Source organism: Nematolebias whitei, chromosome 7, assembly GCF_014905685.2.
Source record: "Nematolebias whitei isolate Nwh7 chromosome 7, NemWhi1, whole genome shotgun sequence".
Taxonomy (NCBI): Eukaryota; Metazoa; Chordata; class Actinopteri; order Cyprinodontiformes; family Rivulidae; genus Nematolebias; species Nematolebias whitei.
Window position 1 is genome coordinate 5,583,277 of NC_056504.1, and position 15,485 is coordinate 5,598,761.

At 41.4% G+C, this 15,485-nt stretch overlaps 2 protein-coding genes across 2 annotated transcripts in view; one reads left to right on the top strand and one right to left on the bottom strand.

Moving 5' to 3' along the window:
• The first annotated feature begins 478 nt into the window (after positions 1-478).
• On the top strand, positions 479-11,643 carry pusl1 (pseudouridine synthase like 1). The gene is made up of 8 exons (XM_037679169.1): positions 479-534; positions 606-666; positions 955-1,142; positions 6,708-6,857; positions 8,837-9,007; positions 10,019-10,073; positions 10,258-10,420; positions 11,494-11,643. The coding sequence occupies exons 1-8, from the start codon at positions 479-481 to the stop codon at positions 11,541-11,543; spliced, it is 894 nt and encodes a 297-aa protein (XP_037535097.1). The 3' UTR covers positions 11,544-11,643.
• A 2,099-nt stretch (positions 11,644-13,742) lies between these two features.
• The window catches only part of ddx19b (DEAD-box helicase 19b), a 9,932-nt gene continuing 8,189 nt past the window's right edge, over positions 13,743-15,485 (bottom strand). Inside the window, exons 11-12 of the mRNA XM_037679170.1 lie at positions 14,105-14,296; positions 13,743-13,945 (exon numbers count right to left, since the gene is read on the bottom strand). Coding sequence (XP_037535098.1) covers positions 13,884-13,945; positions 14,105-14,296 — 254 coding nt within the window. The 3' untranslated portion in view covers positions 13,743-13,883. The remainder of the gene's footprint in view (positions 13,946-14,104; positions 14,297-15,485) is intronic.

The window sequence follows — 15,485 nt, forward strand, 5'->3', positions numbered from 1 at the left end:
AACGTTTACATTTTTAGTCGAGTTGTAATTCGAGCACTGAAGGTAAATGTTAAAGTTGTAAATGTGCAGCTACGAGTGTCTTTAGACAGAACGCACCTCTGTAGTTTCACTTGTGAGACAAACTAAACAGGATACAGTTGTTACGTCACCCGAGGCGTTTTTGTTTGTTATATCTCAAGTATGATTTGATATTTAACACAAGATACCTCCGTTTTCATTTCATCTCAGTACGGCGAAGCTGTGAGTGGCGTTTCTCTTGTACTTCCGGACTACAAGGACATTTCGTCGCAGCGCTTGAACACGCATGCGCAGTTGCGCACACAGGCAGAGGCATGTGCAAGTACCGGTAGACGTTCTTGAGGGAAAGAAGACTCAAAACTCCAGTTTGTCATGTAAAAGTTACATCTGTATGATTAGTTTTTTTATTTTAAGAGTTTACTCTCACTATAACTTGTGAGGAGAAACATTTAAAGACGTTATGCACAACAGGGCGCGCTATCTAATCTTTTTTCAGTACATTGGGAAAAAGTACAGGTAGGTCACATGGCACCATGGGATCACATTTAATTACATGATGGTGACTCTTTGTTTTGTGATCTTTGCAGCGGTGTGGTGAGCGTGGCTCGACATCAGCCTGGTAAAACAGGAGTTCAGGACCACTTGGAGGTAAGTTTTGGTAAAAGTATCTGGAGATGGGCTGCCAATTGCAAAGTGAAAAGATGAAAATGTGTGACTCCCCAGGAGTAATGTAAAAGTTTCATGTTCATCTGGATCCTGAAAGTGATTTTCTTTGACACAAAAGTGCACAGTTTTCACGTTCTGCCCACAGGAATAAAAACAAATCACAGCTGACGACGATCCACTGTGACCTTTATCATGTGACTTGTGATGAAAACCAAAGTGTGAATAACATTTGAACACTCATCAATCAAAATCCTTTCTCTTGTTGTGCAGGAAGCACTCCAGCGGCTAAAACCACTCAGTCCTGTGTCTCTGCTGGTGTCCAGCAGGACGGACGCGGGCGTCCACGCCCTCTCCAACTCCGCTCACTTCGACCTCCAGCGCAGGAACAACATGCCTCCGTTTACCGAATACACTCTTGTCGAGGCTTTAAATTCCCACCTGAGCACAGAACAAATCAGGTGAGTTAGGCTTTGTCAAAATTCAACGTTTAAATAAAATATTTAAAAAAAACAATTGAGCATTTTAAAAGAAAGTGAAATTCATTAAAAATATATATTAGTTTGGAAACTTATTTTCAGATAATTTTTGCCTTTACTAAGGTGCTTAGAATAAAATCATGTCCTGATTAGAAATTAGTCATGTGATTCATACTGAAACAATCACTTTTACATTCATTCTCAAATTTTCTATAACTTTAAAAATATATATAAAGTACTCATCCTTAACATAGGCTTATTGTATTTGTTTAAACTGGTTATTCATTAGAAACACAAACTGGTTAACTTGTTAGGTTATTTATGAAGTATACATAGTTTGAGTTGAGGTTTCTCATAGATGCTTTGAAAACAGATTTTTCATCAGTTACTTGCAACATAAAACAAATGTTAGTAAACCAAAATGACCATCTATATAAAAATATGTATTATTACTGGATAAAGTGTGTAATTAAGCATCAAGTGTGAACAGCTTCCAGTTGTTAGCAGCTCTAAAGGTCAAATCCCAGATTGCTCTCTGCTTTAAAGCCACATTGTCTCTTATGACGGGACAATCTGCAGTGATGAATGCTTACATTGAATTAATCAGCACCTGGTTTATTTACTTGTATGCAAAGTAAAATGACAAACGGGTGAAAACTGCATAGATGACGGTGCAAATGGCAACGACTAGAGGGATTCTGTCAGAAAGGAAGGGTCTGACTGGTGGATCATGATTCCCTCAGTGAAGGCAGATGGTGTTAGTGTGAGGATGGGAAACACAGAGAAGTGAAGAGGGAGGGAAGGAAAGCTCACATCAAGCTGCTAATCCTGAAACCTGTAGAGAGAAGGTTGGAAGGGATTATCCCTGCTCTGCTGTTTGGTCTATAGCATCCATTAACGCACACACAAGTGCTTTTATTAAGCTGAATATGCACTATTAACACTCGTCAAGCGCCATAAAAACACGACAAAGGCATACCGTACTTGCCGCCGTACACGTCGCATCAGTCCAAAAATGTCTAATAAAGTGGAAAAAACATAAATATGTTGCTTCGCCGTATAGGTCGCATCTATTACGCTCCATCTCTGACCACCTGGAAACGTGGGCTGATGTGCCAAAAAACGATTGGCTGCCGAATTACGGCCACGGGAGCGCGCACGTGAGGACTTTAACAAGAATTTAACAAGATCAACACTTAGAAACAATTATTTGTTTGCTCGAAATTGTAGCAAATGTGTGTCTCAGTTGAACTTTTCCTTAATAAATGCACTTTAATGGTCCAATCGGCTGCATTTCGCCCGGGCGGTGCAACAAAATGCAGCTGATCTGACGTTTGCTCCAGGAGTTACGGAGCGAGACGAAGGCGGCTGCTATGGCAAGCCAAGTGTCTCATTAATAGCCACTTTTACCTATTAATGAGACACTTGGCTTGCCATATGACTTGACCACCCTGTAGCGGCTGAAAATGTTAGTGTTCAATATTTTCCACGTCAGAATGAATGAAATCGTCAGATCTCAGACAAATATTGTTTTATAAAAATGGAGGAAAACGTGTATTAGTCGTAGGGGTGTAAATCACCAGCTTCACCATGATACAATATTAAATTGATTTGTTCGTATGACAATACGATTTTTCTCTATCATATAATCTGTCCCAATATGATTTCGATTCTATTCAATTCACAAGTCCGCGATTGATATATTGCAATATCAAATGCCCATCTCATTTACATTTTTACAAAAACAATTCTATTTTATTTCTATTATTACAGACACCAGGCATAACAAAAAATAAAAACCCATTTTTCATAATTAATGAAAAAATAAAAATGACCTGTACAGTCCTGGTATACAAGTTTCCGTGAAGTGCTGCCTCGACAGTATTGTATATCTCTGCTGCAGAGTATGCAGTAGTTCATAAAAGCTGTCGTTTTCAACAACGCTGTACGGTCTCGTGTGTTTACAGGTGAAATATGAAATGGCACCTGTGATACTCGTTGCTCTTTTCCAGCTGTTGTTCAGCTTTGGTGGGAAGAAACTAGTCGAAGTTGGCGTCTGACACAGTAACGCTGGCGGAGCCAACATGGCTAACGCCGTGCTTCTTCTTCAGGTGAACGGCCAAATTTGTTGTTTCCCGTGTATTCGAGCTCACGCTGGCACCTTTTGCGTACGACATGAGTTTTGTCTGTTGAGCCGTCCTGTCGGAATCCGAAACATTTCCAGAGCGTTGATTTAAATCCAACAAGAGAGCGGATTTCATTATCCGTGTTTTCTGCCTCGTCTGCCATGTTGCTGAGGCGGCCGCAGAGCGCAGCCACGCACAGAAACGTGGACACGGACGTGCCTTGGGAATTTCAAAATAAAAGCATATATTGTTACACCCCTATCATTCGCTTCTGTGTATAAGTGGCAGGGCATGCCAGTTTATGCAAAATGTGCGACTTATACAGCAAAAGGTACGGTAATTTCAGTGTCTGTGTCGCTCAGCCATCTGTTCATCCACTAACACACTCCGTATCTTAAGACTGAATCAAAGTTTCTATTCTCAATCTGTCCATCACTATCTTTTTATTTTAGTGAGAACTGGTAACCATCAAAATTATTTTTTGGTGTCAGCAACTGCTCCAGTACGGCTCCTGGCTCGAAGCTTTGTTCTGCTGCCTCCAGAAATAAAGAGCCCAGACGAGCATTAAGCCCAGACTGCACACTGTAACAAACATCTCTTCTGTTTGTTCTGTGCTCGTCTGCTCTGCTGCTGTGCAGACGGGCCTGGTTCAGTCTAAAATCACTGGTTTTTTCCTCCCTCATGGTGAAAGTGCTGAGCAGCAGAATGGTGCCGCACCAAACTGTGCCCCATTTCTCATGTTTGTGGCCACGCTTTGTTCTGTGCTTATAAAAGATTGATGCTGGTGTGTGGCGCAGGGTCCGGGCGAAAGCTGTCGGTTCATATCGGAGGTGTCGCTGAAGGCAGACACGAGGGCTTCCTGTGCCACGTGTCGCACTCAATCTCCTCCCCTGGAAACGTAACCTAGTTTCTTTAATCGTGCAGGCACACACACAAATACACATTTCTTTGGATCTAAATAAACATCCACGCAACAAAGCACAATGCATTTGATCGTGGCTAACGTGCCTTGTACCTTCCTTGGTGATAGATATCCATTCCAGGCTTTCAATAAGTTGTTAAAGGATGTGCTAAAGCATGCGCCACTTTGTAACGTTACCACTCAACAAACATCAAAATGATGTCTTGATACGTTATATGTTACATTTCTTATATTTTATATTTTCCATATGTACCAACTTTTCCTGATTGTAGCAACTGTTGCTTTATTTTCTTGTTTTTTAACCTTAAATTGTCAAGTAAAAAACCTAACAAGTCTTTCTGATATTACAAACCAGGTTGGAAGCGTCTTTATGCATTTTATTTGTGCACTACTGTCATTGAGACTGAAATATCTTGTTCAAAATTGCTGCTGTAAAATTCTCGATTTTTTTTTTTTTTTGAGCTTTTAAAGCAACAAATTGTTGGAAATCTTCAGTTTTGTTTCATAAAACTACAAAAAACCACGAAAGACTAGAAGACTCGTTTATTAATCTGTGTCAAGTTGACATTGCCCAATTAGAGAAATGCCCTAAACTTGTTGTTCTACACCAACTGCTCCATCTCTCCTGCCTCTGGCCTGTTCTGCACACAGACGCACAGGAAGTGTTTTTCTGCTTGAATCATATCCAAGAGCCCCGGCCTGTGAGCTGTCTGCTGCTAACGGCGTTATTAGAAGCACTGGGCTTCTCTGAGCTCCTGGCTGCCCTTTGACCTCTGACAGCAGGTGGACCTTTGTGTGCATCAGCCGCTTTGTTGGCAATTTGGATAAATCCAGAGTTTTTTTATGCTGTTGTTTTACTGTCTGTGTTCTGGGACCATCAGAGGAAGATATGAACAAGATAAGTGTTTAGTTGTTAAATTATTCAATGTTTTTGCTTTTATTTGTAAAATAATATTTCTTAGCAGAATGTGCTACGTATTTCATGAATGGATCTAGTTCAAGACATAACGGTTTAAAACCACATCAACTTCTTTATCCTTTGCTTTCAGGAAGTCCAACTCTCGTCTCTTCTTTTGAGGTGCTTTTGATGAGTAGTTTTACAAAACTTCCTGAAGGCCCTTCCAAGTTTATTTATTTTAGATTTTGGCTGCTTTTTCTGTCCTTTTCAGTCCAGAGTCTGACCATGACGGCGTGTTGTGCAGTCTGTCTTAAAAGAGGAAGGTGAACAAGTGTCGGGTGTAAAGGTCCGTCTACAGCACATGAAGTCTCTGAAAGTAATGCTGCAAGAAATAAATCTATTTAAAGACCTTAGAGATTAATAATCCCGTGATAATGATAATAGGGATGATTAAAAACAAGGGGAGTGGTGGTGCAGAGGTTGGAGAAGGTGGGCCTGTGATCGAAAGGTCACCAGTTCAACTCCCTGGACCGACAGCATTAAAATGTGGGTGGGAAAGGTGAAACACCCACACCTGCCTCCACCCTCATTTGCTCCACTCTGGGCCCTTGAGCAAGGCCCTTAACCCCCACCATCTGCTCCACACGGAGGGCTGTGGGAGCTCGGTGATCTGTGGTTGCGTCAGGAAGGGCATCCGGCGTAAAAATAATCGCCAAGTGTGAGTTAGTTCTCTGTGGCGACCCCTGAAGAAGGGAGCAGCTGAAAGAAGAAGAAGAGATTTATCATCCCTTAGTTTATAACCTACTCCAGTTTTCAGCTAGTAGTTCTTTAAGTCATCATGTTGGTGTGAAAATGAGTTCATTTTAGTATTTTCCAGAGATTCAGCAAAAGAACTGGGGATAAATTGTTTTGTGACAAGGTGCTTGTAACCGCGTGTCTAAAGAGTCCATTTAAAATGCAGAAATGTTCAGTCAGGTCATCTGGACGGTTTCTTTTTCTGTTTGCTGAGACGTTTCGTCCTTCATCCTTAGTTCATATCTCAGATCTTACTACTGTTTTTCTTTACAATTTATACTTTTGTTGGATGTAACTGGGACCGTGTGTACTCATTTTTGTTCCATCACACGTACCACATGTGATGAGAATGACACTAAAGAACCTTAACTTGACGAAGGACTTCGTCGATCTGAGGAGCCACCAACAAACAAACAGACGAGTTGACTGGTGCTAAGATGGCCTCTGGGCCCGCCCTCTCCCCCGTCAGCTCCTCTGAGACAGTCACGCCAAAGCGGTTCAAAACGCCAAAGTCCATGCTCAATCATCCAGGTATAAAATCCAACAATGTTCAGTCAGGTCATCTGGACGGTTCCTTTCCCATTTAAAATGAGTTATTTGGTGATTAGACAAATATTTTTATCTGTTGAGTAATGCCTGACTTGTCAGAGTTTAATGGTTTAACAAAGTCAAACCAGCACTCAAAGAAGCTGCTGAAGACCAAAGGAAAAGTTCATAAAACATGAAGACTTGCTGACCAACATCACTTGATCCCACTGCTTTTAAGGCTTGAGTTGATCCCCTAGTTACTTATTGTTTTGTCTTAGGGTCACTCGAGCTCACCGTGTTCCTAGTGACTTCCACGCCCGTTTCCGTGCTCGGTCTCGGACCTACCTCTACAGAATAGCACTGGGTGTCTCCAACTACAATCATCTTCCACTCACAGAGTGTGATCTGTGCTGGGGCCTCCGCAACAAGTGAGTGAAGCCAGTTTATACACCGCACCGCTCATTCACATCTTCTTATCCTCCTTCGTTTAGCGAGCAGAGCCGAGAGAACTCGAGCTTAATGCTCAGTCTCGTCGTGCAGCGAGCTCACTGGACGTTAAACACATGGATAATCCATATGTCCATCATAAAAATAAATGGGGACTGTGAGAGTGTTTTATGTCAGCTGACGTGAAGAAACAATCATGAAGGCGGTAAAGAGGAAAACACAAGGACAGAAGGTAAAAAGGCTTTCAAGCGTTGAAAGGAGTGAGCACGAAGAAAAACGTAAGAGAATGTATGTTTGAGCATTTGTCTGCTCTTTAGGCTTTTAATTTTTTGAAGGGAAAGTAGGGCAGGATGAGCTGCAGGCTTCTACACATGCTGAACAACACCCACACATTTTAGCCAGGTTTCTTCTTTCCCCCACTCTGACTCCAACTTTTCTCTTTCTCTCCAATTTATCCTTCAGTCTCTCTCCATTCTCCCTCTCTGTAATTTCTCTCCCTGACGTCTCTGTTTCTTTATCCCTCTCTCATGTTCAGTCCTCATCTCGTCTTTTCACCCCCGAGCTTCTCAGCCTCAGCAGCGTCTCTCTGTTCTCTCTTTGATCTGCCGCTCCCTCCCTCGTCATCACAACCGCTTCCCCACTGCAAGAAATATCAGATTGTTTCACGTCTTTAGTCATTTGAACGTAGCAGATTTATTAAAAGACAGTTTATTTTGTAATCAATGGTTGATTACTGTACCTGTAAAGTTATTCTGACCTTTATATCTTGTGATCAAATAAAGCTAAGGGTGATGATTCTATAGCTCGTTTTGAGGTCAGTTTCAGGGACACATGAAGCCATCATTTGCTTACCATAGCTAATCTTTGTTTTACTTGGTTGCAGAAAAGCACACAGACAAATGATGGCACCATGAACTACTTCTTGCAGCATCCAAATGGACTCGAAGTACAGATCAACTTACAAAACATGCATCTTTCTGTCAAGGGGTGGAAATCTTTAAGCTCTTATTGTTTGATTCAAAGCAATGGCCACCCCTAAAAAATCAGTGCCTTTTCTCCTGACTGTGAAGTCCCAACCAATGGCAAAGCTTCTTCAAACCTGTTTCTGCCTGGAAACAAAAACTTTAAACGATCTGAGTGGATAACTATTTTCATAAATTAAAAAACTTTCTTGCTCAACTGGAAAGTAGTTTACAGAAAACAAGAGAAATTAGCTTAAAAACAGAAAAAGTACATTGAAAATATATATTTTGTATACAATACATATTCAATAAAGATTTAAATGTTACTTTTCACGTTGAAAAATTCTTAGGCCTTCTCCGAAGGCACAGAAGGCGCAGAGGGTTTCCCGCTGGTAGACACAAGTATTCAGGATTGTTGCTTTGGATTTTAATTATTCTGACAATTTACTGACGAGAGTATAATGCGCCGTTGGCAGTTCTCGTTACAATTACCTTGCTTTTGTTTTAAAAGCCCTTTCATGGGAAAATGAGTCATCAACACTGACGAGATATGGACTTGATCTGACTTCTTCTCGTGTTTAAGGTTTGACACGAGAACATTAAGAATTTAATTGGTCGGTCACTTAGCGCAGTGCTTCATCCTCCGGCTCTCTCCATCCCTCCTCCTGTCAGCAGTGACGGAAGCACGAAGCCGCAGAGAGTCCGACCCGTGGTCCAATCTCACTCAGCCGTTCAAATGAGCCGTTCGCCGGCATGCTTTGCTCTCTCACGTGGCCTCATCCCTCAGAACGTTAATATTATATAAGTTCACTCAGAAATGGGAACAAGGAGACCTGAAATTCCATCGTACTTCCTGTGTACTCTTGTGCAGCCTCGCCGTTTATGGACGTCACTTTCAGCTCGTCACAGTATCACAACAGGCAATGAAACTGATTTAGCAAGATGTGACTGCAGGGCCTTCTTATCTTTATTGTCTTCCAAAATGACTTGTTTTTCAGAGTGCTGGATGTGGGAGCCATGCGGGACGCAGCTTCCCTGCTGGCTGGGACTCATGATTTCAGCAGCTTTGCAGCAAACAGCCATGAAGAAGTGTATAAAAGTCCTGTGAAGACGATGGCTGTGGTTTCCATACAGACAGGGAACTCCTTCGCACATTCATACTTTCACAGGTAGATTTAGCCACTGGGGGGGCACTCCAACAAATAATGCACACTGACGAGCAGGAGCTTCTGTCCTTCGCTCAGAGCTTCCTCTGGCTTTTTATCTGCAGAAGAACTACAATCACACAATGTTATTGATTTACATAAATCTATTGGCATTAGCTTCATAGATATGAGAACAGAAAGAATTTTGATTAGAATTAAAAGTTAATTGAACTGTTCTTGTATGCAAAGTAAACCTGTAATGAATTAAAGCTGTTAATCCAACATTTTTCAGTCAGGTCATCTGGACAGTTTCTTTTTTTTTTGTGCTGAAACGTTTCGCCTTCGATCCAGAAGGCTTCATCAGTCAAGGAAACACTCAACAAAACTGATTCTTCCCCCAACAGCTTACTCCAAAGTGGAACAAACCAGTTCTTCTTGTGATAAGATGGTCTCTTTGGTACGCCCCCTCCTCCATTGCCGTCCCTCTTCCTTGTTGACGGTCGTGTCAAACTGGTTGAAAACAACAAAGTCCATGCTCAATAATCCAGGTATACAATCCAACATTTTTCAGTCAGGTCATCTGGACAGTTTCTTTTTTTTTTTGTGCTGAAACGTTTTGCCTTCGGTCCGGAAAGCTTCATCAGTCAAGGAAACACACAACAATTGAGCATGGACTTTGTTGTTTTCAACAAGACTGTCAACAAGGAAGAAAATAAGGACGTGCACCAGAAGAGTCTTTATCTTGAATGTCACTTCAGCCTCTGATGCTGTCCTCGCAGACAAGGTATTAAGAAGTAACTAAATGGATATTCCCCTCCTCTTTAAAAAAATAATTAATAATAAAGGATTTTATGCTCCTTTATATTTGCTCTAATCATTTTGAATAAAGCCCTGACAACACTGTCACACTTTAACCCCTATAGCAGCTTTTGGTTGCAATGAATCAGCCAGCCTAAGTCCCATCATGTCTTCAGGAGACGTCTCGAGTGCTGTTTGTATACATCTCTAGAGTAACAACAGTTTTGTTTTTTTCAGAGAGATGCCATTGTTGGAGCTGACTTTCAGAAGTCAATCATTTCTCTATAAACAGGTTTGTTGCTCTTAATTTCCTAGAAATGTCAGTTTTACTGATGTGTGAAGGGGTGGTTGTTAGTAGCACCATCTTCTGGCAATTATTGAACGAATCACAAAATAAGACCGTCTCTGCAGTGACCGGTAAATATCTAAGGGAACGTCCTGCCGCGCAGCAGTAAAACTCTGGTTCTCTGCTGCAGGTGCGGAGGATGACCGGAGCGCTGGTGGCAGTAGGTCAGGGCCGCATGTCCCTGTCTCAGCTAGCAGACATTCTGGAGGCTCGGGACACTCGGGCCTACCCTCAGAATATTCTTGCTCCAACTCGCGGCCTCTTCCTCACGAGCGTGGACTACAAAGAGTCAGGTGAGGGAGGACTACGAGACGATTCACTCTGTAAAGCTCCAGAATTTTATATATCTACATTTAATAACACAACTAAACTTTTACTCACATAAAAATCTGTTGCTTGATTTTTATTGTCATTTGGTAAAGTTATGTCTGCGCAGTGAATCCCAAAACGTAACACTGCCAGTTTTGGACAAGGTGACACTTCCAACTTTGTGGTAACTTTTCCAACATGACTGTAGTCCAGTGGACAGAACAAGGACTTTAAAGACGGGACGAGTTAGCGTTTGATGTGGAAGGAGTTGACACAGAACCCTGACCTCAACATCAGGACCAGACTTAACTTTTTTTTTTTAATTTAAATATAAATGTTTTTGTAGAATCTGGTTTATCAGATTTAATTCAGTTCAGTTTATTTATAAAGCGCCAAGTCACAACAGAAGTCGTGTCAGGGCACTGAACAGAAACATTCATATATAAAAATAATAATTTAATATTATTTATCTGAGGAGCAGACTGCTCTGAGTAACTCCTAGCAGAACTCTCATGAGCAGGACTTGGATTCTGGACGTGCCTCCAGAATGGGTCCTAAAGTGCAGGTGCAAATCCAGGCTGAGCTGAGCCAGGCCGAGCAGGGCTGAGCTGAGTGCAAAAGGGGCATAAGAGAAGGTGCTGTTTATAAGACTGAGCTGAATACAGCGCCTCAGACTGAAGGTCTTTCGGATGAAAGACGAAACGTTTCTACAACTTGTTGGTTTTTTGAACCCGTCCAGAGGACCTGACGTTTTTAGATTAAACCCAATAAATTCAACCCAGTTAACAAAATACATTTTAGCTGTTAAAAGATGTGGCTTCACTGTAGAAACTGAGCATTTTGACATTCTTTTAAACACGTCTTTATCACATAGATTGTTTTGTTTTCTGGAAATGAATTAGTCTGTCATGTCTTTTAAAACACTTAACCCATTGAAAAATGTCTTTGCGCATCACTTTAAAGTGTTATATTGTTTAGGGACATATTTATGATTTACAGTGCTATGTTGCTTTTTATCTGGAAATGTTTGAGGTAATTCTTTCTCTGCTTTTTCTAGACCTGCAGTTTTCAGATCAGCTGACCTCCACTGAAAATGCAAAAGGTTGATGCTCCCTCCATCCCTCTCATTTACCTGCTTTTCTGTTCTGGGTCAGCTGGTGCCCATCTCCAGCAGTCACCGTGAGAGGTACAAGTTACTCTGGTTTCCTCCCACAGATCAAAAACATGCACGTTAGGCCAACTGGTCACTCTAAAATTGTCCCTGGGTGATGGACTGGAGACCTGTCCAGGGTGCACCTCTTCTCTCTGCGACCCCGAAAGGAAAAAGCAGGTAAAGAGAACGGACGGATGGATGAATTAGCCTAACATGCATGTTTTTGTCTGGGGGAGAACACCCACGCGTGCACGGGGAGAACATGCACAGACCTCAGTGGCCGGAAGACGACTACTTGAATAAGTATTTTTAATATAAAAATTAATAAACAAAAAGCAACATGAACACCTGTTTGTTTATTTCAGAATATTAATACACAAGCGTCCATGAACACAGCTCAGCTACAGAAGAACACGCGCCTCGAGTCCACCGTCCTCTACCGTCAGAAAACTTTCTGGTAGTCGATGTAGACATGTGTGAACGGGGTTTTGTACGTGCTCAAAATGATCAAACAAGGTAAATGAGTGGGGAAAGGTGTTGCGTTCTACAGCCAAAACTGCTGAGTCCATGGTTCTGAGGCGTTACATTATGGATCATCAAAGTGCACACACACGCTCGTAATGAATACATCCAAGTGTCCTAATAAAACGTCTTCAGACCGTTCTGTGTTTTCAGGTCACTTCCTTGTAATTTGGCTGCATCTGTTCAGTGAGTTATTTTCCAGCAAGAAGTCCATAAACAGCCCGTTAAAATCAGGAAACCAGCAGCCGTCTTCTCTGTGCTGCCGGGAGACACAAGGTTTGCCGCAGGTTCCGACTGGTTCAGATTTCCAGTTCTCCGAACAAAAAAATACCAGACATCGCACGTTCTTGATGTATTTTTTTTAGTCACCCAACCAATGCAACTTCACCGATTTAAGCTCGCTGTATTCAGAGTACTGCATCTGTCGTCTGAGGAATGTTTTTCTCACTTCTTAGAAGTGACAAACTCAATTCAGACACATTTCTATAACAAAATTTTCACTATGTACACAAATGTTTTGTATTCATGCACTGTACGTCTAATTAGCGTAGGTCCTCAAGTCAATTCAGCATTTGGTTTCAAAAAGATAATTCACACATCCTAAAGGCGCCCGGAATTCAATATATAATCAAAAATTTCAAGTGTTACTCAGAATATTAAGCCCATTGTCTTAGAATATCCATATCAAAATCATGTTTATATATATATAAATAGCTATATAATGCACTTAAGGCATTGTGTATTTTTTTTTTGTAACTCACAATCCTTTTTACCAGCTCCGGCTGGATGAAACATGTCATTTGAGCTAAAGTGTCAAACTGGAAACCCTGATTGAAAAACTTGGGAGACACAAAGAAAGAAGTCACGTCAGACCGTACAGTAACATCTGGAGTTAAATGAGATTTGGTGTCTGAAAGAACAAAAGACGACTTGTGATTAATGCTTGGAGCCAAGCTTGCCCTGATTGTGGCCGTTGTTGGCTTTTAAAAATCAAACGGCATCATGCGTGAGAGAAGTGATGAAATGAGTGACGAGGAGGCTGGAGGACAAATACTTGTATGTGTACGACTTGGAGTTAGTATCACTCTTGGCAGCCTTTATTTTTTGGCATTTGACTACGTATCCTGATACTAAAGACGAGGTTATTTTAATTTAAATAAAGGTTGATAGTATTTGATAATAGCTATCACAGGCTGATAAGTTTGCATAGACCCTTTAAACCCTAACCATCACCATCTCAAACACAACCATCGCTCAGAGCAGCATACCCAGCTTTCACCCTTTGTACTCCTGTTTAAAAGATTAAAGCCCAACGAAGGCTCGGTTACATTCAGTTTGAAATTAAAAACTTTGTGGCACTTTTTCCACCTATAAAAATTTTATTCAAGCTTCACAAATGACCTTGCCACAACACGGCTTTTAAAATTCTTAAATGTTCAAATAAATGTACTGACTGTGCTCTATTCTACAGCATTACAATACACGGCATTAAATTCACAAACTTTATTTAAATAAGTACAAAGAGTGAAATAGGGTATGTTTGAGGGATTTACAAAACATTTGTCTGAGAGGAGACGTGTCCACGTGTAAACATACACTGTGTGTGTGTGTGTGTGTGTGTGTGTGTGTGTGTGTGTGGTTTTGCTCTTTTCTCTGACAGCTAAAAATAAAAAATAAAAGCCAAAACAAAAAAAACGAAGCGTACAGTCCGTGGAGAGCGAGGAGGAGAAGGGAAGTTGGACCTGCTTCCTCCTTGTGATCGTGTGTGTCCTTTAGCTGGCAATCTTCTCAATATCATCCAGATCATCCGTGTCTAATCTTTCAATCTTCTTGTCTGTAAGGAAACCAAAGAAAAAGGTAAATATGGTAAATTACAGGAAGCCGTCATGTTCCTGAGTTGAACAACAAACTATAAATCATACATTTTTAAAATGGACGTGATAATTGCAGCTCAGTCTGGTGAGAAACTACATGAAGCTGCTGAGGGACTTACTGAAATGTTCCTGGATTCTGTTGAGGATGTTCATGCTCATCTTGCTATCCACCATGTTGATGGCCAGTCCCCTTTTCCCAAATCGACCTGTGCGTCCAATCCGGTGCAGGTACGTCTCGTTGTCTGGGTTGCCATCTTTGTCAACGGGCAGGTCAAAGTTGATCACCACAGAAACCTGCTCCACATCGATGCCTGGGTGTAAAACGAACGGTGGGGGGGGACAAATTTAATGACCACAACAATAATCTTTGGATTTCATTTATTCACAAACATTCAAAAAGATTTAATTTTAGTGTCAAACACAATTTATTAGATTTTAGATTAAAGTTCGTAAGAGTTTTTTTTTTCCCGGCTGCTCCCTCATCACAACAAACTCATTCGAAGACTTAGAAATTGTTTTTACGTCGGATGTCCTTCCCGACACAATCACAGACCACCGAGCTACCACATCTCTCCGTGTGGAGCAGAGAGCTGCTGACTAGGGCACCCGGGGGAGCAGATGGTGGGGGTTCAAGGCCTTGCTCAAGGGTAGAGCTGCGAGATCTAAACCGACTCTAAATCCAGGCCAGGTCAGCCTCTGGCTTTCGATGCGGCTTTACGAATCACAGTCCAAAGAAAACTAAATAAGAACGCACAATATAAAACTGTTAAGCTACTTGTTGAGGAGGAGGCAGGTCCGACAAGTGCGTTTAAAGAGGTAAAAAAAAAGTCCAGTTAAGCTCAGATGGATCACCGGCCGCGCGCGTCCTGCTCCGCACCCTGCTGTTCTCTGCGGTGAAGGAAGTTCCAGCATTTGAAGCTACAAAAGCCGAAGCGAGCAGCGCGTTCAATTAAAATAACATTGTTCTATATTTCTCCAAATAACTTTGCTCTAAAAATACTTTTGTTCATCTGTATAATATATATTATATATATATACACAATATATATGTATAATAATCTTTAGAGTTGATTTTTTTAAGACTATTCGTTTTGTATGTTAATTTCCAATTGGTGACTTGTTAATAAACAAGAAATCTGATATATTTCCTTCTTTGAAATATGTTTTTAAAATATGTCAAACTGATTTGCTTACAAAAGCAGTAAATGTTTAATAAAAAATTATGTCGGGCCTGTAACTACAGGTAACTGGTCAGATTGGATTTGAAAAAGATGGCTACGGGATGGGGTCGGAGTTTTTAGGCCCGAATGCAACTCTAGGGTGGAGGCAGGTGTGGGTGTTTCACCTTTCCCACCCACACTTTGATGTTGTCAGTCCGGGAGTCGAGCCAGCGACCTTCTGATCACAGGCTCTTCTCTAACCTCTGCGCCACCACTCCCCAAAAGAAGTTCATACATAAAGTCCCACAAACATAAAGTCCCACAAACATAAAGTCCCACA